The sequence below is a fragment of the Peromyscus maniculatus genome, chromosome 21, assembly GCF_049852395.1.
Source record: "Peromyscus maniculatus bairdii isolate BWxNUB_F1_BW_parent chromosome 21, HU_Pman_BW_mat_3.1, whole genome shotgun sequence".
NCBI classification, from domain to species: domain Eukaryota; kingdom Metazoa; phylum Chordata; class Mammalia; order Rodentia; family Cricetidae; genus Peromyscus; species Peromyscus maniculatus.
This window is the reverse complement of record NC_134872.1, coordinates 12,665,521-12,688,395: the sequence shown is the minus strand read 5'-3', so window position 1 is coordinate 12,688,395 and position 22,875 is coordinate 12,665,521. Positions and strand designations below refer to the sequence as shown.

Here is a 22,875-nt window from a genome sequence, read left to right as displayed (position 1 = left end):
ACAGCATGAGTTCATATCAGGTCAAGAAACTTAGTTGTGTTTTGAAAATGAATGAATGAATGGTACATTTTTAAAAATTAACAAATACGGTGCTCTTGTTTAATGTCTGGATTATTTTTTATAGGCTGTTTGTCACTGTATTAATTGTCACCAGCATCTTGTGGGTCCCAATAGTAGAAGTATCTCAAGGTGGACAACTGATCCACTATACAGAATCAATTTCTAGCTACCTTGGGCCTCCTATTGCAGCTGTCTTCCTGCTTGGCATCTTCTGTAAAAGGGTCAATGAACAAGTAAGTGAAAAATGGGATTTTCCCTGTGAGTGTAAGAAAAATTTGTTTCTCTCCCTGGTGTTACAAGATGCATTCTTGCTCTTCCATGTGTACACCCAAGGCCTGTTTCAATTTCTACTGTGGTCACTGCAATGTCTGGTTGTTCCTAAAGTGCGATTTGACACTTGTTCTGCCCATTCATAGTACATACAGTCTTTACATCATTTATAAAATACCAAGTGCATGGTACAGTGCTAGGGAGCATGAGCTGAGGAGATGAACTGTCAGTGTCCCATCAGGGATGTGAAGCAAATAACTCCACTCTGTCCAATGAAGATGATAATAGTGACTACTTTATAGGAGGTGCTATGAGGAGCAAATGAGATAGTATAGCAAATATTTTTTAAAAGCTAGTAAAAATTAAAACATGTTCATTGTTATTGTGATAGGAATAGTTGATCTTTTTACTTGTATGTCTAATCCCTTCTGTGTTTCTAGCTGTTTACTACATTATGTGATTTTCAGGCAAGTGACAGATTCATATAGCACTTAGTGTCTAGTGATTCCTTAGCTTTTCAAATTGTGTAGCACAAATATTATAATCCCATTTGTTCTCCAAAATAAAGCACAAGCTTTTATTCTATATATAAAAGACATATCAGGAAATTTTTCATTTTGGGTCAGTGTGGGCAGTAGAGTCCTATGGTTGGACAGTAGACAGTGTGATAGTATTTCAAGACCACACACGACAACTTTCATTGATAGCTTGTATTTGCAATTATCCCAGTTTGTTGGTCTTTACCTAATAAAATTGTAGTAATTAATTATGACTTACCTGAATGAGTGTCTCATATTTCTTAAGCACTCTTGGTTGTGTTCTTGTTTTGTTTTTAACAGGGTGCATTCTGGGGTCTGATGGTTGGACTTGTGATGGGCCTTATCCGTATGATTCCCGAGTTTTCTTATGGGACAGGGAGTTGCCTGGTCACCACTAACTGTCCCAAGATCATCTGTGGAGTGCACTATCTATATTATGCCATCATTCTCTTTTTCGTGTCTGTGTTGGTTATCCTGGGAGTTTCTTTGTTAACAAAACCCATTCCTGATGTACATGTGAGTAATGCACAAACTAGTAGTTCTTTGCTTTCATAATTTGCATAATGACAACTTCAGTTAATGCCAGGCTAATGGGATTGTTGAACTGTTAGATTTAGGAGGAACCTAAATGATAACCAATCAGTTATTCAACTGAACAATTTGATTGAGTATGTATGAAGCAACAGTATATTGCTAAGAGGCTAAGAAATGGGCAGAAAGTTTTTTAGTGCCATTAAAATGCCTCCACAGTTAAAACGGCTTTCTGAGCAAGCCCAGGAATAACCTGAGTTCAATCCCTGAAACCCACCCACATAATGGCTGAAGGAGGGCACTGACTCCACAAAATCATCCTCTAACTGCCATACATGCCTGTGAATGCACCCACAAACACATATCACAAACAAACAATAAAAAAACAGTGAGCATACCATTTCAAAAGCTTCATGATGCAGCTAGAGAGTAATTCTATGCCATTGTTATAGACACTGGGAAGGGAAGAATCTCTATTGTCCAATACATAGAGGATGATCTTACAAGATATCTTACACCTCTCTAGGTTACAGCTGGTTTTTTATTCTTTGCTCTTTGGGGTTCTGCCACCCAGCCCCTAAATAAGTACACAGAGACTTATTCTTACTTATGAATATGCAGCCTTATCTAGCTTGTTTCTAGCTTTTCTTAATTTAAATTATCCCATCTACCCATTGCCTCTGGGCTTTTATCTTTCTCTATTTCTTATATACCTTTCTTTCCTTTTTACTCCATGGCTGGCTGTGTTGCTGGGTAGCTGGCCTCAGGCATCCTTCTCCTTTTTCGATCCTCTCTTCTCTAGATTTCTATTATTTATTCTTTCTGACTGCCAGCACTGCCTAATTTTTTCTCTTGCCTAGATATTGGCTATTGAGTTCTTTATTAGACCAATCCCATTTTAGGCAGGCAAATAACACAGCTCCACAGAGTTAAACAAATGCAGCATAAAAGAATGCAATACATCTTTACATCATTAAGCAAAGATTCCACATCATAAATGATGTAATATATCTTAAGCTAATATTCCACTTTTCCCCTTTTGTCTAAATAAAAATGAAAGGTTTTAACTTTAACACAGTAAAACTATATACAACAGACAGTTATCAAGTAATAGTTACATTTACAATATTCACTCCATTTGTATTTAGCAAGTTCAGAGGAAATACTTCATTATCTATCTTATCTTAGTGATTCCAAAGTTTTATAGCTAATTTACTTTCTATAATAAATTAGAAAAACTATAACTACTACTTAGTCTTCAACTCCATCAAAGACCCCAGAAGGATGTATTATTACCTCATAACAGAGACATCTGGCTTCCTGAACAGTCACCCAAAGTTCCTCTGCAATGTTGGGGTACCCATGTTCAGCCTACAGGCCTAGAATATCTAGTAGACTTTTCAGTGAAGCAGGAAATTTGAAGGACTGTCCTGCCATGTATTATCAAAGTTCTTCAGATGCTTTCCTCTGTGTCCTGCAGAATATCTGGCAGACTCTTCGGTGAAACAGGAATCTTGAAGGAAGGAATCTGTCTGCCTTGTTTTGGCAAAGTTTTCCTGTGTCCTTGCCACACTGAAAGCAAACTCCATATGTAGTTTCTTTGATGCCTATCATCCTTCTAATAAGTAAATTGGTTCTGTCAGGAACAGATGTGCCTCATTGTCATGAAAAAGCTTAGGTTAAACATCTTAAATGCCATGTTCTATATGTCTTTGAAGTGTTAAAAATCATCTATCCAAAATAGAGATAACCTGTTTAACCTTGAAAACATACCTAATATGACTACAAGTTTATTATATGTTAACTACTAACCTCATTTTTTAATTATACATTTCATTTTTAATGAGCTACATAAGCACAATACACCAAACATGAGTAGAATCTCATATATATATAGTATAACAAAAATAACTTTTAATTTGTGTCAACATACCAAAATCCATGCCAATGCAAAATATCTGAGATTAATAGTTGTTTTCTTATCCTATATTGCTATATTCCCCTGAAAGATAACAAACATCCATAACCCACCAAATAAACAACAACCACCATCCCACCTCTTGTTAATGTGGGTGTCATCTTCTCTAGACAGCTTATTGTTGTCTGTGGGTGAAGGAATCTTTAGTGGTCCCTGAGAAAATTGAGATAATGGCCAAGTCCCGGGAAGACCAGCTATAACCTTCATTGATAGGTATTACCTGTTGAGATTCAGAAGGTATTTCCCCATCAAACCTGATTCATATCAACCCTGAAGGAATCCACAACCTCTCTTTTCTCATGAACATAAAAGCAAAACCTCTTCTCAAAAGCAATGTATTTTTTGAGTTCCATTTTAAAGTTAAGGCATTCTTAAAATATCTAGGCTGATTTATTTCAGCAGTTTCTCTTTCAGTCTCATGTCTGTCAGCAGCTGTCATTTGCTTACCAGCAATCAAAAACTTCAGAATCCAGACTCACTGTGTATTTCCCATCTCTATGTGGTTTATTCTTTTTTATTACTCTACTTTCTCTTTAAAGACTTTACTTTATTATTTTTCTATGATGGTCTATATTCTTTCTCTTTTTTCTTAAGCCTACATACATTGTTAAACACACTGTAACCTGTTTAGATTTTTTTCCCCCAATATGGATTTGTCTTTACTGTGTATCTCTATGGTTTTGGTTTTGTTTGTTTGTTTGTTTGTGTTTTTATGTTTTGTTTTTTGGTTTTGGGCTGCATGAGAAAAAAAACTGCTAACTGGTGCTGCTAGGACCTCTGCTGCAGCTTTGGTGGCTGACTCTGTCCACTTTTTGGAATGTGAAAGCCAAGCCTAAAACTTGAAGCCAGGTCAGAGGGAGGTAACCAGGAACCACATTCTCTTAACTCCCCAGATCTGGAATGCCCAGCCTTAATTTGATTTATTTCTAGCCAGCTTTTCTTAACTTAAATTATCCCATCTACCTTTTGCCTTTGGGTTTTTATTTTTCTCTATTTGATATAACTTTCTTTCCTTCTTACCATGTTGCTGGTTATATGGCTGGGTGGCTAGCCCCTGGCATCCTCCTCTCCTCTTTTTTTCTCTTGTTCTTTTTCTATTTCTTTTCTTCCCTAGATTTCTCCTCCCATTTATTCTCTCTGCATGGCAGCCCTACCTAATCCTCTCTCCTGCCTAGCTATTGGCCATTCAGCTTTTTATTGCACCTATCAGATGTTTTAGGCATGCCAAGTAACAGAGCTTCACCGAGTTAAACAAATGCAACATAAAAGAATGCAGCACATCGTTGCACCATTAAACAAATATTGCACAGCATAAATGAGTGTAATCTATCTTAAATTAATATTTCACAACACTGGGGTTGAGCAGAAACTAAGATCCATGATGAAGTTTGATATTGATATGTTTTCTAAAAGCAGAGTAACAGTGATTTTAAAGAAGGCAAAACAGAACAATGGGGTACATCTTTGTCTTTAAAGCTGATAAAAATACTTATCACTACTAATATAAAATGTTGGTGAAGGTTTAGGAAGTTTTCAGCATCCAGACTTATTGGTAAATGTGGGAATTTGATGCTTGTCAGTATGAATGTGACTGGGTACTATTTATTAACCTTTAATTCTCACAATTTATGATCATTAATCTTGGTTTCAAGAGCATGTGTAGAGATACTTGTACAAGTAGGAAAAATATATGTATTATGGTTTCCCCTGTAAATGTTATTGAATAGAAAACTAGAAAATTTGAAGTACAACTCCAATTGCCATCACTAAGAAAATAACTATAATAATAGTGTGCTAAATGATATGTAGGTGTTTGAAGGCAACTCTATTACTTGCTTTGAGAATATCCATAAAGTTGTTCAGTGGGAAAAATACATACAGAATAATATGGGACCTAATATCACTTCTGTAACATAATTTAAATAGTGTGTGTGTGTGTGTGTGTGTGTGTGTGTGTGTGTGTGTGTGTTTGTCTACATGTAGACAAAAACATACAGATAGGCAACTGAAAATTTCAGCACCATTAACTCTGGGACAGTATCAGACACTGTGAGGGCAATCCAATATTTATCATTTTGCAGTTTATGTAATAAACAATATTAGTATGTAGATATATGTTACATAGTATATTTTTACATTATAAATATATTGTATGTTATATAGTTGTAATTATATTTTATTTTTATAAATATTATAAATATTTTAACCAATATTTATTGATTATTGTAAATTTCTTATAATACTCCCTGATCACATTCACTTCCCAGTCTTTCCATGTCCACCCCACACCTTTGTGACCTCACTCAAAACAAAAGAAGAAGAAAAAACTAATAAATCCAGTTTGTATTGTTCATATACCCACTAGAGCATGGTCAAACTCCCATTGGCCAGCCCCTTAAAGAAAACTGAGTCTTTCCCTACCCCTACCCCCACCCCCTCCAGAAATCATTTACTGTGAAGAGCTACCTTTAGCATATTTATCACAATTTTTAAGAGTTCCCTTCAATTGCTTCTAGTCTAGACTGTTTCTTTTTTGGGGGAGTGGAGGTAGTGGAAAGAGGTTGTCATATATTACATATTATATTTTCATACTAATATACTATAATATCATATATTATATTTATTATATATAATATACTTAGTATATTATATATTTCTATTTTATATTTATATATTGTATGTTACATTTGTATACTAGTACTATTTATTACATATACCACATTATATAATATATTTACATACTAATATTGTTTATTACTACCATATTTATGCATTATATAACCTTTTATGTATTTTTTTATTTTTTTAAATTTAATTTTATTTTATTTTACAATACCATTCAGTTCATCACTCAATCTTGAAGCAACACTTGTTTGTATTTTTAAAGAGGGGACAGCAGATGATGTATGAAGGGGAAATTCGATGCCTTAGATGTGAAATTACTTAACAATGACATGTCACCAGAATTCATAATGAAATATTAATGAAATATTTACACTGAATATTGGCTATTGACTGAATGAGCACCAGGAAACATGTCATAGTTTCCAAACAAATATACAACATTGAATTCCTTTCTGCTAACATAAATAATCATAATTTATTATTGATTTTTTAAATGAAATTTTTGTCTAGAGTTCCAGTGAGACTATTTAATTTATGTTTTGTTTTATGTATATACCACAAGAGTTGACCTTTGAAAGTAGGTTCGTAAGTGGCAACAGATATTTCATAGTCAGTCATGTAAAATGTTGTGGGCCTCACCTAGCAACGCAATAATGATATATCCTGTGACAGAAGATGAGGCAAGTCTGTGGTAGCCCAAATTAGGGCAGGATTCAAAAAGTCTCAAGAAGATAGCTTTAATGAAAGGAGGGCATGATGATGTCTTAATCCTAGCATTTGGGAGGCAGAGACAGATGGGTCTCTGTGAGTTCAAGTCCAGCCTGATCTAAATAGTGAGTTTCTGACAAACTAGAGACACAGAGAAACTCTGTCTCAGAAAAGAACAATGAAAAGGGTGGATTTAATAACAAAAGATGGCTTAAGCTTCTGGGGGTTTAGTAAGGCATCCCAGTACTGAGGTGAAAGCATGTAAGTAAGTAACTAAGTAACTAAGTAAGTAAGTATTGGCTATAAGTAAGAAGCCAATAGCAAAATTCAGCAGAGCTGTGTCAAATTCCTGGAAAAACTAAAGCAAAGTGTGACTTTGAGAATATGATGGGTTATAAATCCATCAACATTTGGACCAGTTTCCTCAATATAACTTTGGTGTGTGTCTTATTTATCCATTGTCTCCAATAACACTTCTTACATATATGGTAAAAAAAATTACATGACAACACATAGTCCATATATTTTCAAAAGTTTTAATCAATACACAAAGCAGAGAACCTTGATCATATAATGGACAAATGATGGTCAAAATTTCATAAAACTTAGAAGTTTAAAGTAACAGCAGACAATGTTCAGAGGTGGATTGGGAAAGGGATGTGTGATTACATTTGAAATTCAAGAACTGAACACAGATAGCTGTCTAAATAGAATGGATGTAGAAACAGAACTTACAATATGTCGAGTGACAATGGCAACCCCCAGTCATCACAGAATAGGAAGCGTAACAGGAGGGAGGAAGGTCAGATAACAGTTTCCAACATAGACTGTGCTGGAGAAATAACTCCTGGCATTCTACAGAACAGAGAGGTGATGATACTTCACAGAAATCTGTTCTGTAGCTTATAAAGAAATGGAGGAAAGGGGGTTGATGGCTTTCAACACATTCACAAAAGGAATGTGAAGGAAATGGAAATGATGATTTCCTTGATTTGATAAACACATATTGCATATATATATGTCAAATTAGTGCTCTCTGCCACATAAATATGTATAATTATTATGTGTTGAGCTACATCATTCCTGTAAGCTAGAAATGATGGTGCACCAGCACCTGGGAGGTGGAGGCAGAAAGATCAGAAGTTCAAGGACAGCCTCAGCTGCATAGCAAGTACAAGTTCAACCTGGGCTACAATGAGAACATATATAACAACAACAAGAACAAATACCAACAACAACAAAAAATTAAATGCAAAGAGCAATCTCTAGCTAGACTGAAAAACGACAATGAAGTTATTATTAATAATTAGACAATAAGGACAATGAAATAACAATGAAGTTACTGTTCACAGTTAAACAATAAGGACAATGAAGTTATTATTGAAAAACAGAAGGACAATAACAATGAAGTTATTCTTCACAGTTAAACAGTAAGGACAATGGAATAACCATGAAGTTACTATTGACAGACAATAAGGACAATGAAATAACAATGAAGTTACTACTAACAGTAGACAATAAGGACAATGAGTGAAGCCAAGGTGTAATAGTCCAGGTCAATGTCCTACTTTTCTGAAAGTATAAAAGCCCAAAGTAAGAGTTTTAGAAATTTTGAATTTTTAAATGTTTCCTTCCCAAATAATTAAAAACAGAAATGACTTTAAATGGTTCATGTGTTTTGGAGAGTGTGATAGGGCAGGAGCACCTTTCATTAGAATCCATTATTCTTTTTCATGCAGTCTGATTTTTTTAATTGTACAAAACTGAGACTGTTGTTCAGTGTTTGCAAACATGCGCCTTTTGCTAACGCTCTCTGTGGTCTCCTCTCAGCTGTATCGCCTGTGCTGGACTCTTCGGAACAGTGAGGAGGAAAGAATCGATTTAGATGCAGAAGATAAAGGGGAGGAAGGAGCTGATGATGTGACTGAAGAGGGTAACGTCTCACTTATGCATTGGTTTTCATGGTGTGGCTTACTGGGGATTTTATTTATTTATTTATTTATTTATTTATTTATTTATTTATTTATTTATTTGGTTTTACGAGACAGGGTTTATCTGTGTAGCTTTGTGCCTTTCCTGGAACTCATGTTGGAGACCAGGCTGGCCTCGAACTCACAGAGATCCGCCTGCCTCTGCCTCCCGAGTGCTGGGATTAAAGGCGTGCACCACCACCGCCCGGCGGGGATTTTTATGTATATTTTTAATCAAAATATAATTACATCACTTCCCTCATACTCTTGCTCATCCTTACCCCTCCAAACCCCCCTCCCTCTAACTTCTCCCAAGAATTATAGCTTCTTATTCTTTAATTAATATTGTTACATATATGTATGTGTATTCACAACTATATAAATACAGCCTGCTGATTCTGTGTCTCTTGTATGTATATGGTTTCAGGGCTGACAGCTTTGTGTTGCATAACCAGTTACAGGGCTCTCATGCCTAGGAGAAGTTAATTCTCCCATTCTTGGCAGTCATTAGTTGCCTGTAGGTTTTTGTTTGTTTGTTTTTGTTTTGTTTTGTTTTGTTTTGTTTTGCCTAGGAGAAAATTTCCCCCTTTCTATGTTAACAAGTCTATTAATATTGTCATTGTTCTTGTCTTGTTTATAAAGCCTGTGCTGGCTAGTTTTATGTCAACTTGATACATGCTGAAGTTATCTGAAAGGATGGAACCTTGATTGAGAAAATGCTTCCATAAGATTCAGCTCTAAGGCATTTTCTTAATTAGTGATTGACTGGGGAGGACCCAGCCTATGGTGGGTGGGGCCATCCCTGAGCTGGTGGTCCTGGATTTTATAAGAAAGCAGGCTGAGCAAGCCAGAGAGAGCAAGCCAGTAAGTAGCACCCCTCCAGGACCTCTGCATCAGCTCCTGCCTCCAGGTCCCTTCTCTGCTTGAGTTCCTGTCTTGACTTCCTTCAATGGTGGGCTATTACCTGGAAGTATAATGAAATATAAACCCTTTCCTCCCCAACTTCCTTTTTGGTCATAGTGTTTCATCACAGCAATAGAAACCCTAACTAAGACAGATCCATTTCTGTGAAAGTATGTTTCATAGCAGGTTTTCTGGTGTTCTGGCTCTTACAATCTTTGTGACTCCTCTTCCAAGATGTTCCCTGAGTCATAGATGCAGTAGCTGTGATGTAGATATATCCACTGGAACTTGGCTTTACCTCTGCATTGTGTCAGGTTGTACTTTTCTGTTATGACTTCACATACTGTGGAGACATGCTTCTTTGATGAGGGATGATATCTACACTTAATCTGGCTTCTGCAGTTATCCAATTCTCAAGAAGTTGTTGTTTTTATAACAAACTAAAACATTCAAATCTCACTGGCACAATAAGGAAGGTAACATGCTAGATATGACATCTATGCATCCCCACACCTACATGTGCATCTTTCTGTCCATCCATGGTACTTACTACCTGCCAAGTGCTGAGATGACATTAAGTTACTTGCTAACTTCTCCATCTTCATATCTTGTGATTAAGTATCTAGCCTCAACCTCATTTCTTAGTATTCACGCCAGTACACCTGTAGCTAGAGTTTTCCTGCCTTGCCCACAGTCAGGACAAATCTCTCTCACCCACCAGTCCCACAGCCGCTCAGACCCAACCAAGTAAACACAGAGACTTATATTGCTTACAAACTGTATGGCTGTGGCAGGCTTCTTGCTAACTGTTCTTATAGCTTACATTAATCCATTTCCATAAATCTATACCTTGCCACGTGGCTTGTGGCTTACCAGCATCTTCATATGCTGCTTGTCCTGGCAGGGGCTGGCAGTGACTCCTTCTGCCTTCCTGTTCTTTCTTTTCTCCTATACTTTCTGCCTAGCCACTGGCCAATCAGTGTTTTATTTATTGACCAATCAGAGCAACACATTTGCCATACAGAACATCCCACAGCATACACCCATAGCAGAAGAGATGCCTCAGCTTTCTTTACATCCACCAGCTCCTAGGATATTGTCACAAAGACTCCCTAGGATATTTTCATGAAGCATGTTATTGGAATGTTTGCCAATTGTGACAACTGGTATTGTAATATAATTTTAATTTTTACAGTGAGCTTAAGATAATTTTTCTTCTTCTAAGTTGTTTATCAACTCTATAGTATGTTTAAATGGATCTCTAAATGGCTTTGCCTTTCTCTTTTTTTTTAATTTCAGAAACCCATTGTATATTGAGGCAAAAAAAAAAGCCTCTATGGTATTGTATGCAAATCCCTCCCTATATTACCCCCATTTTGCCACATTTTACATTTAATTTTGGGGATATTTTTCAGTTTTTATATAGTCAAATTTATAAATATTTTCTCAGGATTCTTCTGGCTCTTATAAAAACTGTAATCACTGTTTACAGACCTCTCTACACATTGATGAGATGTTCTACCCACCTGTGGTGATAGTATATTTTTCTTTCTTTGTTCCAGACCAAACTGAGAAACCTCGTGGATGTCTCAAGAAGACTTATGACTTATTCTGTGGTTTGCAAAAAACAGGACCCAAGCTGACTAAAGAAGAGGAAGAAGTCCTGAAGAAGAAACTCACAGACACATCAGAGGAGCCCTTCTGGAGGACTGTTGTCAATGTCAATGCCATTGTCCTCCTGACTGTGGCAGTTTTTTTCTATGGCTATTTTGCCTGAATTCTATCTCAGTCACAACAACACTGGCTAAGCAAAGGATCATTTTATGCATTTTCCTTTTAAAGTTTGCTATCCTGCAAAGGAACATGAGCAATTTGGTAATTTTATCTACTAAGGCTACATCAGAGTTGAATTTTTGTTGTCCCTTCATGTAAATAGTTTATAATTTATAAAACTACTAAAGTGACTTCATGAAAGTATGTGAAGTAGGCAAAGAGACCAAAATCCTTTTTTTACTTTTATGAAGTATCATTATCAAGTGAAATTTTATAGATTTAAGAAATAAAATGTGATGATTTCATATGTAAGTTATGAAGTATTACCAGAACCAAGTCAACTGGCACATCCACATCATAACATAGTTGCCCTTTTGTATTATACACTTATCTGCTCTCAGCAAATTTGAAATACACAGTACATTATCATTCATAGGCACAGTGCTGTGCATTATTAGACCTCCATAACATATTCACCTTATAGCCAAACATTATCACCCTTTGACCATCAACTTTCCCATCCCCAAGCCCCTAGAAAAACACTCCTGCTACAGAGTATCTTTGTGCTGCTGTAACAAATATGAAATATTAGGAATTATGAATAGTGGGGATTGTTGGTTTCCTGGTTTTATTTTGGTTTTTTATTGTTTGATTTTTTTAGTTCTCCAGATATGGAAGGACACTATTTAAGAGGCGGAATCTGGAGAGGACATTTTTGCTACATCATTCTGTGGTAGAAGTTGGTTGGTCAAGAGAATATGTGATAGAAAGAGAAGGGGACCACATTTGTCTTTTTATGGGTAATCTACTCCTGTAATAACACTAATTAATTCCTGAGGGAAGAACCCTCATGAATTGGTCACTCCCTAGAGGTCCCTCCTCTCTGCATTGATGTTAGGAATTAGATTTCAACATATGAACTCTGGAGGATCTATTCAACTATAGAATTCTCTTCAACACCTTATCTTCAAATTATATCCATTTCATTATTGTGACACCAAAGGTATTAATATGTTTGCAGAAAAACTCAGGAGTCAAAAAACTCTTGTAAATCAGATATGAATGAGACTCAAGGCATAATTCATTCTAGAACATCTCCTGCTGTCATCCTGGGAAACCAAACATGCTACTTCCAGAGCACACTGGTGGGGTAGGCATGGGATAGACACTCATTCCTAAAGGGAGACAAAGACAAGAAGAAGGGAGGCACTGGTCACTAAACCCATGAGGTAATTGCCTTTGACTTCATGCCCTGCTTCTCAGACACACTGGAGCAGAGGCTGGGCCCCCAGGCAACCTTGCCCCAGTGATTCAAACATGTCTGTCTCCTCTATGAAAACAACCATCCATGGGGATCTATATATAAAGACTATTGTTGCAGTGTTATTTGTGGTATCTTAAGATACTTCCCTTTGGAAAAAATCCCTTAGTCTGACCCACATTAAGAGAAGGGATTACACTTGGCCATAAAGAAAAAGGAGAGCAGACTATTAGGACCTTTCTTAGAGATGTGAGTCACAGCAGCAACACTCTAAATAGCCCACCAAGAAAGCAGAACAGAACTAAACAGTTCTCAGCAAGTGGCTGAGTCAACAGAGTGTGACATACCTGGAAGGTAATAAAAATAACCAGTATGGTTGGATTACAACCCTTATCTTAAAGAAAAAATGCATCTATTTCTATTATGTTATATGGGGGTTAAAACTAACCTAAAATGACAGCAGTTGAAGGTCTGTCCTCAGGAACATTGACAAAAAGCAGTATGAAGATTTTCTGGGGTTGGGGGCAGGGAGTGCTATAAGTGTTGATTGGGCTGCACACCATGGGAGAACATGCCTTTGTAAAAATTAACGTAACTGTATGATTAAGGTATGTTAATACTACTGTTTGTATTGTTTCAATAAAATTACACTATTAATATTGTTTAAATAAAATTTTTTAAAAAGCCAGAACACAAGATTGATGTTGTTCCTACAAACAATGCCAAAAAATAACCCAGATTTTTCTACCAGTGTCCTGGTATAACAGGAATAGTAAAGACTGGTTTTGAGAAGGTAAAATATTGTCTATCAGTAAGCCATCAGCAAAAAATACATAGTGAAGAAAATAGGGAATTGTGGGTACATATGTAAATTAATAGATAAAATAAGATGACAACAAAGATACACAAAGAAATAAACCTCTAAATAATGCATGTATACATATGGTAATGCTTGTACATACATGTGAACACATGTAATGTGTAAGCAAATCAATTGAGCAAATAGTTACTGTTGAAATTAAAAGTACAAAAGCTTTTAATGGCTTCACTAATTCTTTGAGCAGAAGAAAATGTGAAGAAAAGATATGGCATGTAGCATGTGAGGAACTAGGCATGATTCAACATGGCTGGCAGGAAGGATGTTGCATGGGCAGGAAGGATGCTGCACTGGCAGAAAGGAGGCTACACAGGCAGGAAGAATACTGCACAGACAGGAAGAATGTTGCATGGATAGAAAGGATGCCGCACAGGCAGGAAAGAGATTGGACATACAGGAAAGATGCTTAATGTGCAGGAAGGATGTTACATGGGCAGAAAGGATATTTCACAGGCAGGAAGGATGCTGCAGTGGCAGGAATGATGTTGTACAGGCAGGAAGGATGCTGTACTGGCAGGAAGGATGTTACACAGGCAGGAAGGATGCTGCAGTGGCAGGAAGGATGCTGTACTGGCAGGAAGGATGTTACACAGGCAGGAAGGATGTTCAACAGGTCAGAAGCCTGTTGCCTGGGCAGGAAGGATGTTGCACATCTAAGAAAGATGTTGCACAGGCAGGAAGGATGTTGCATAGGCAAGAAGGGTTATGAAGGAGTCTCCACAGGCACGAAGGATGCTGCACAGGTTGGAAGGATGTTGCAGAGGTAGAAAGGATGTTGCATAGGCAAAAAAGGATGTTGCACAGGTAGGAAAGATGTTGTATCGGCAGGTATGATGTTGACCAGGAAGGACAGATGTTGCACAGACAGGAAGGATGTTGTACAGGTATAGATGGAAGTTTCTCCAGTCCTGTCTTGCCCAGCAATCTGGATGAATCTCTCCCACCCACAATCCTACAGCCATTTATAAAGTAATCTCTCAGAGGCTTATATTAATTGCAAACTATATGGCCTATGGCTTCAGCTTTTAGCTAGCTAGCTCATCTTAAACTAACCATTCCTATTAATCTATATGTTGCCATGTGACTGTGGCATTACCAGTCTAATAGCATCTTGTTGCTCCTTTGGCAGCAGCTGGCATCTCTGCCAACTCCACCCTTCTCTATTTCTTCTTGGATTTCCCGCCTGGCTGTAAGCTTTTTTGCCATAAGCCAAAACAGCTTTATTTATTATCCAGTGGAAGCCATATATTCATAGCATACAGAAAGATATCCCACAGCATACAGAAAGATATCCCACAGCACACAGTCAGGAAGGATGCCACACAGGCAGGAAGGATATTGCACTGGCAGGAAGATTGATGCTTGGGAAGGAAGGACATCACACAGGCAGGAAGGATGCTGCCCGGGCAGGAATGATGTTGCTTAGGCAGTAAGGAAGTTGTACAGGTGAAGGATGTTGCACAGGTATTAAGGATGTTGCACAGGTAGAGATGATGTTGTTTCAAGGGCAGGATGTTGCACAAGCAAAAAGAATGTTGCATAGATATGAAGGATGTTGAACAGGTAGAAAGGATGTTGCATGGGCAGGAAGGATGTTTCACAGTCAGGAAGGATGTTGAAAAGGCAGGAAAGATGTTGCTTGGGGAGAAAGGACGTCACACAGGCAAGTAGGATGTTGCATGGGTAGACAGGATTCTACACAGGCAGGTAGGATGTTGCACAAGTTGGAAGGATATTGCACAGGTATGAAAGATGTTGCACAAGTAGGGACGATGTTGCAATGGCAGGAAGGATTTTACAAAGGTGGGAAGGATGTTGCATAGGTAGGAAGAATGCTTCACAGGCAGGGAAGATGTTGCACAGGCAGGAAGGATGTTGCAAAGGCCAGAGGGATGTTGCTCAAGAAGGAAGGATGTTGCTCAAGAAGGAAGGAATTGCACAGGCAGGAAGGATGCTGCATGGGCAGGAAGGATATTGCATAGGCAGGAAGGATGTTGCACAAGTAGGAAGGATGTTGCATATGTATGAAGGATGTTTCACAGGTAGGGACAATGTTGTTTAGGCAGGAAGGTTGTTGTAGGGGCAGGAAGGATGGTGCATAGGCAGGAAAGATGTTGCACAGGCAGGATAAATGTTGCACAGGCTGGAGGGATGTTGCACAGGCTGAAGGGATGTTGCACAGGTAGGAAGGATGTTGCACAGGCTGGAGGGATGTTCAACAGGCAGGAAAGATGGTGCACAGGCAGGATGGATGTTGCACAGGCTGGAGGGATGTTGCACAGGCTGGAGGGATGTTCAATAGGCAGGAAAGATGGTGCACAGGCAGGAAGAATGTTGCACAGGTATGAAGGATTTTGCACAGCTAGGGACGATGTTGTATAGGCAGAAGGATGTTGCACAGCTAGAAAGGATGTTGTATAGGTAGGAAATATCTTGCACAGACAGGAAGGATGTCACACTGGCAGAAAGGATGCTGCACATTCAGGAAGAATGTTACAATTAGGAAGGATGTTGCATAGGTGTAGTGGTATTTGCTCTGCCCATGACCTTTGGCTAGATTGTCCAAAGAAAGTGGTGCTTCTTGCTATTGTATATTACTCTTAAAAAGAATGGGAGATGGGTCACGAGGCCCCTGCTTTCTGCTTCCTGGTGTGATCAGACTGCCAGGTGGATTCACTGCCAGATGGATTCACTCCCAGTCAGAACAGAGGACGACTTCAGCTGCTTACTCGGTTCTGTATTCATGAGTGCATTTCCTCAATTTACATCCTAATAAATTCCCTAATACTTCTTAAACAGACTCTCATGGATTTCTCACATTATCGGGTACTCAACCACCTGAATCTGAGCCCCATGAGCCCCTACATGCTCCTTGCATGACCAAACACTATACCAGTGGGGTGGGCGGCTGCTGGTGAGTTTCTCTGCCCTGCAGAGGCTGCAGCACAGCTCAAAACCCTCCCCCAGGAGCTGCCTGACCCCTGCTCAGGTGACCATCTGCATACAGCAGCCATGCAGAGACCCTTAGGCCAGGCAGCTCATGCGGCCAGGCGGCACATGTGGCAGTGGTTCTTGTAACCACTGCCAGAAGCACGCATGTTCAGCAGCAGGTAGAGCACTGTGTCAGAGAGAAAGATGTCCATGCTAAGAGACTTTCTAGTTCTGTGGCTGTAGCAGCCAGATCAGATCACAGCCTTCTACCTGATACGAGCTGCGCTGATCCCTCAGCAAAGCACACCTGCTCTGCAGTCTGAGCACATCAGCAGCATTCCTCCTGCTGGCCCTTGCCTGCTCTGAGCGGGCTCCAGTGGCTGCTGTGAGACTGCTGTGGGAGTCGCTGGTACATTCCGCTTGCCCGCCAAGGACCATGCTGCATGTGGGAGGAGCTGCTAACAGGCTGCTCCTTTTTTTCAAATCTCTCGGGTGTGGTTGCTTAAGCTCACAGGTCAAACAACTTTAGAACTTGAGCCAGAAAGAAGTATAGTGCTTCAGGACCTGTCTTGGCACTACACCTGTGACACCTGCTGGCCAAATATTGTTACTACATCCAAAAATTATGGCACAAACCAGACCTGCTTTGGTGCCACACTTGCAACCTACTGGCCAAATACCACTACTACATCCAAAAATCATCACACAAACCAGCCATTCTCCCTACCTGTTCAATAAGAACTTAGGACACTTGGAACACCTAGGACATTTAGCACCATCTCTCAAGGATATTATCTGAGGTTAATTACTTGATAATTTTACACTTAAACTGATTAATAAATTTCTTTTCTTTCCTTTGCAAATTTTAAGTATTTCTTAGATCATGGCAGATAATATAACCATTCAGAAATTTTAAAACTCCTTTGTTTATACTATGAATGAAATTTTACAAGACATATACAACCTTCCTGGGATGTATACAATTTTTGCCATAATGGCGATTAGCATAGTAATTCATATCATATCATTAAAAAAACTGGTTTAATAACAGCACCAAATATGAGACATTAATAGGACTCATACAGACTTTGCAAAATGGTAAAGAGAACTTAAATCAAAGGATTTATTCTTTGGAATCTGCTAATTTACCACATGAACTTCAAACCATTAATACTATATGGATAACCAGATTTAATTCTATTGAAAATAAATGTGAAAAATTATTGGATAAAATGTTAAGTCTGCAAGGCATTCTTAATACCATATAGATAATTTCAAAGGAGGAATGGTCATCATTAATCAATAGAATAAAATCTTTGGAATCATATATTTGTGATAAACATAAAAATTTTTTTTGATTCCATGAAGTCACTGCAATCATTTTTAGTACAGGAGGTACAGAATTTAGAAAAAGCTGTGGTTAATCGATTTCAAGCTCTACAGTACTCGGTTAGAACTGATAATAAAAGTGTTAACACTCAGAAGGAAGAGGTTAGAGGGTTTATAACATTCCCAGTGCCTTACAGAGTTAGAGATGGCTTACCAAAAGTCACAAGTCTTGCCACATATCCTGTTACTGTTTATGAAAAGCCAGCAACTGATAAATATCCTGAAGAATATGTAGAATAAAATGGGAGCCTATATTTATGAGAGATTTAAAGAATATCGAGGAAGCTGTAGTTGTCTATGGTATACATTCAACATATGTGAAACAGATGTTAAATACGTGGTCTTCTAGAAATAGGATCACACCAAATGACTGGAATCAGTTAATATCAGTGGTATTAGATTATAGCCTGCAATTACAATGAAAAAGCTGATAGAAAGAAGCTAAGGCCCTTGAGCAGCAAGGTAAGATTAGAGGTTTTCAGATCTCCCAAGATCAAATTCTTGGTAAGGGCTGCTTTGCTGATACAGATGCACAATCAATTGGGAAACCAACTGAGCTATATACCACGGTCATACAGAGGTCAAAAGAACTGATTTTTTACAAAGATTGACCAAAGTTGCAAACAAGGCAATATCAGATCAAGAAGTTAGATGAATACTAATTCAATCTTTGACTTTTGAAAATGCTAATATAGAATGCAAATAGATACATCTTTAAAGATCAGATCAGTACCCATAGAAAAATGAATCCAACACACAATCAATGTTGAGTCTCTTAACTATGGTGATAAGGCTTGGATAGGAGAGGTGATTTCCAAAGGTATAAAGAGGCATCAAAGTGCCAAATGTTTTAACTGTGGTAAACCAGGCCATATTAGAAAAAATTGTACACAGGGCACTCCTAAAAGCAATGTTTCTTCTAAAAATGACCCAAAGAGGAAACCCCAACCTTCTTGATTATGCAGAAGATGTGGCAAAGCTGACATTGGACCAATGAATGCAGATCAACAAGAGACATACAAGGCAACCATTTACCATTGGGAAAGTGCCTTGTGGGGCCTTGCACAAGCCCCAAAACTGAACATGGTCCAGTAATTTTCAGTCACCGTGAAGGAAACTCCTCCCAGGACAATTGAATAATCTAGTGCCTAATGTAAAAAAAAAAAACATACTGCACTGCATAACAGAACAGCTTTGATAGATGGATCAAAAATTTTAAAAAACAACATAAAATGAATATTTTAGCAGACTTCCATAAATGAAGGCTTAGTGGACACAGATGCAGATGCGACTATAATCATGCCAAAATCATGCATGGTGGATTTAACTTTTGCTAGTACAGTTTAAATAAATAAAATGAAATAAAGTTTCTGGGCTACACCCTGCTTGATGGAAGCATAGACCCACTGCATGGCTCCCAGAGCTGGCAGTAAATGTACCTCAGCTATGTTGGGAAACTGAACAGGGCAGAGCCAGCAGCCATAGCCACAGATATGGTCCTAGACTCTCAGCTTCACAGTTGAAAAACTCTCCTGGTCAGAAAAGGATTACAGATACACAATAGAACAGATTCAGATGGAAGAAGCCTCTAAACAACAGTTTACAGTATGCATAAAAATATATGTAGGCTTGAAAGAGAGAGGGGAAAAAGGATAAGCAGTTATATAAAATAAAGACTTTAAAGAGACAGTAAAAGTAATATAAAAGAAATAAGCCATGTAAAGTTGGAAAATACACAGAGACTCTCAATTATGTATATTATTGCTTTCTTTGAATTTTTTGACTGCTAATGAGCTAACTGCAGAAAGACTTTTGATTGTAAAAGCTGCTAAAGTAAACCAACATATATATTTTAAAGGTATCGTGACTTCAAAATTTGGGTCTAAGGATATGTTGCTTTGGAAAAGAGGTTCTGCTTTTATTTCTTCAGGAAATAAGAGGCTGTGGATTCATTCTGTATTAAGAAAAATCAGATTTGATTGAGGAAGAACCCCTGAACAATTCTCCAATGGGAATAAATGGCCCATTTGATCCAACATTTCAGAGCACCTCTGTTGTAATTTCCTCTGAGTTCTGCATCCAGAAAGATTTCAGGGCTGCTGGCTGAGATGATCCTACCTTATAGACTACTCCAGTCAGGACTTGATCATAATCCTAAATTTTCTCAGAGTCCCCATAAGATTAACAGTGCTCCCAATCAGCAGGAAGTAGTCTAGAGAACTAAGCCCACATTTCCAAAAATAAATTATGGATATTTGTCATTTGTTTAAGGGAGTTGGTTACAAGTTGCTGTGGATTATGGTCAGAAAAAAAGCTGAACAAAGGAAATTAGATTCAGGGATCTCATTCTAAAAAGAAAGGAAGATACAGAAATGATATAGATAGATATAGAAATGATTGAATCATACCACAAGAGCACTTGCTCAGCTATGTTCATATCAGCATTGTTTGTAATAGCCAAAACCTGGAAACAACCTAGATGCCCTTCAGATGAAGAATGGATAAATAAATTGTGGCACATATACACAATGGAATTCTACTCAGCAGAGAAAAACAATGACATCATGAGGTTTGCAGGCAAATGGATGGATCTAGAAAAAATCATCCTGAGTGAGGTAACCCAGACTCAGAAAGACAAATATGGTATGTACTCACTCATAGGAAGATGCTAGATGTGGAATAAGGATGACTGGACTGCTACTCACATCACCAGTGAGGCTACCTGGAAAACGGGACCCCAAAAAAGACACGGAGAAATGGACGAGATCTACATGAACAGCCTGGACATGAGTGGGAGCAATGAAGGGCGAGGGTCGAGGGAAAGAGAGCGGGAAATCCTAGCTGGATTCAAGAAAAGAGAGGGAGAACAAGGAATAGGAGACCATGGTAAATGAAGACCACATGAGAAAAGGAAGAAACAAAGAGCTAAAGAGGCCCACAGAAATCCACAAAGATACCCCCACAAAAGACTGCTGGCAATGGTCGAGAGACAGCCGAAACTGACCTACTCTGGTGATGGGATGGCCAAACACCCTAATAGTTGTGCCATAAACCCCATCCAAGGACTGAGGAATCTGGATGCAGACATCCACGGCTAGGCCCCTGGTGGAGCACTGGGAGTCTAATTAGTGAGAAAGAGGAGGGTTTATATGAGTGAGAATTGTTGAAACCAAGGTTGGATAAAGCACAGGGACAAATAACCAAATGAATGGAAACACATGAACTATAAACCAAAGGCTGAGGGGCCCCCAACTGGATCAGGCCCTCTGAATAGGTGAGACAGTCGATTGGCTTGATCTGTTTGGGAGGCATCTAGGCAGTGGTACCAGCTCCCGGGCTCGTTGCATGAGTTAGCTGTCTGAAACCTGGGACTTATGCAGGGACGCTTGGCTCAATCTGGGAGGAGGGGACTGGACTTGCCTGGACTGAGTCTATCAGGTCGATCCCAGTCCTCGGGGGAGACCTTGATCTGGAGGAGGTGGGAATGGGGGGTGTGCTGGGGGGAAGGGGAGGGGGCAGGAAGGGAGAGAACAAGGGAATCTGTGGCTATTATGTAGAACTGAATAGTATTGTAAAATAAAAAAAAAAGAAATGATTGAATCTACTTTAATCCAAAAAACAACTATTAATCTTACCTATTTTTACATTAGTATGGATTTTGGTTTATTGATTTAAAGTTAATTTTGTTATACTGTATGTATATTTCTACTCTTGTTTAAGGTACTATGTTTATGCAACTCATTTTAAATTGTACTGTATCATTAAGAAATCCGGGTGGTGGTGGTGCACGCCTTTAATCCCAGCACTCGGGAGGCAGAGTCAGGCGGATCTCTATGAGTTTGAGGCCAGCCTGGTCTACAGAGTGAGATCCAGGAAAGTTGCAAAGCTACACAGAGAAACCCTGTCTCGAAAAAAAAAAAAAATTAATTAGTCATCTATGATAATCAAATTTATAGTCATGCTAGTTAAGTTTTCTAGGTATACATAGATATATTTCACTTAGGTAAGTAATCTTCGAACACTTCAAAGATCTACAGAATATGGCATTTAAAATGTTTTAAGAACCTGAACTTTTCTGGACATTGAGACATGTCTGCTCCTGGCAGCACCAATCTACTTCAGAGAAGATGAGGGGCATCAAAGAACCTCCATATGGAGTTTGCTTTGTGGCAAAAGTTAGTCATTTGGGCAAGAAACCACTTTTGCCTGGACTGCTTGACAGTATATTATATAAACTGGACATACAGAACCCATAGGAAAGTGACCACTGAACTTTGCCAGAACAAGGCAAGATGGTTCTTCAGGCTCTTGCTTCACAGAAGATACTGTCAGACATTCTGCAGGGCACAGAAGAAAATAAATGATGAACTTTGTCAATAGGCAAGACAGTCCTTCAAATTTCCTGCTTCACTGAAAAGTATGCCAGAGATTGTAGGCCTGTAGGCTGAAGATGGATGCCCCAATGTTGCGGAGGAACTTTGGGTGACTGTCCAGGCAGCCAGATGTCTCTGTCATTTCTAGAACTTTGGAAGTTGCTTATAATGCACTTCCTATTTACTTAGGTAATATTATACCCTTCCGGGGTCTTTGATGGAGCTGAAGACTAGGTAGTTATAATTATAGTTTCCTTAATCATGATAAAAGGTAAATTAGATATAAAACTTTAGATTCACAAAGATAAATGATAGAATATTTTAATTTTGACAATTACAAATAGACTAAATATTGTAATCATAATTCTTGCTTGAAAACTGTTTTGTTATATGTAATTTTACTACATTAAAATGAAAACCTTCCTTTTTGATTAGACAAAAAGTAAGAAGTGCTGTGAAATGGTCCTCCTTTACACTGTGAATATATGTTGCTACCATGGTTAATAAAGAAGTTGCTATGGCCTATGGCAATGCAGAATAGAGCCAGGCAAGGAATTCAAGCAGAGAGACAAGGAGAAGAAGGCAGAGTCAGGGGAGACACTGAGTGCTGCTGGGGGAGCAAGATGTAATAGAACACCATGAAGCCACATGGCAAAACATAGATTAATAGAAATAGGTTGAATTAAG

General features: G+C 38.4%; 1 protein-coding gene across 1 annotated transcript in view; it reads left to right on the top strand.

Annotated features, from left to right (window-relative positions):
• LOC102910089 (solute carrier family 5 member 4) overlaps positions 1–13,314 on the top strand; it is a 48,100-nt gene extending 34,786 nt beyond the window's left edge. The window contains exons 12-15 of the mRNA XM_076558620.1: positions 125–293; positions 1,170–1,385; positions 8,542–8,644; positions 11,147–13,314. Coding sequence (XP_076414735.1) covers positions 125–293; positions 1,170–1,385; positions 8,542–8,644; positions 11,147–11,361 — 703 coding nt within the window. The 3' untranslated portion in view covers positions 11,362–13,314. The remainder of the gene's footprint in view (positions 1–124; positions 294–1,169; positions 1,386–8,541; positions 8,645–11,146) is intronic.
• The last annotated feature ends 9,561 nt before the right edge of the window (positions 13,315–22,875 follow it).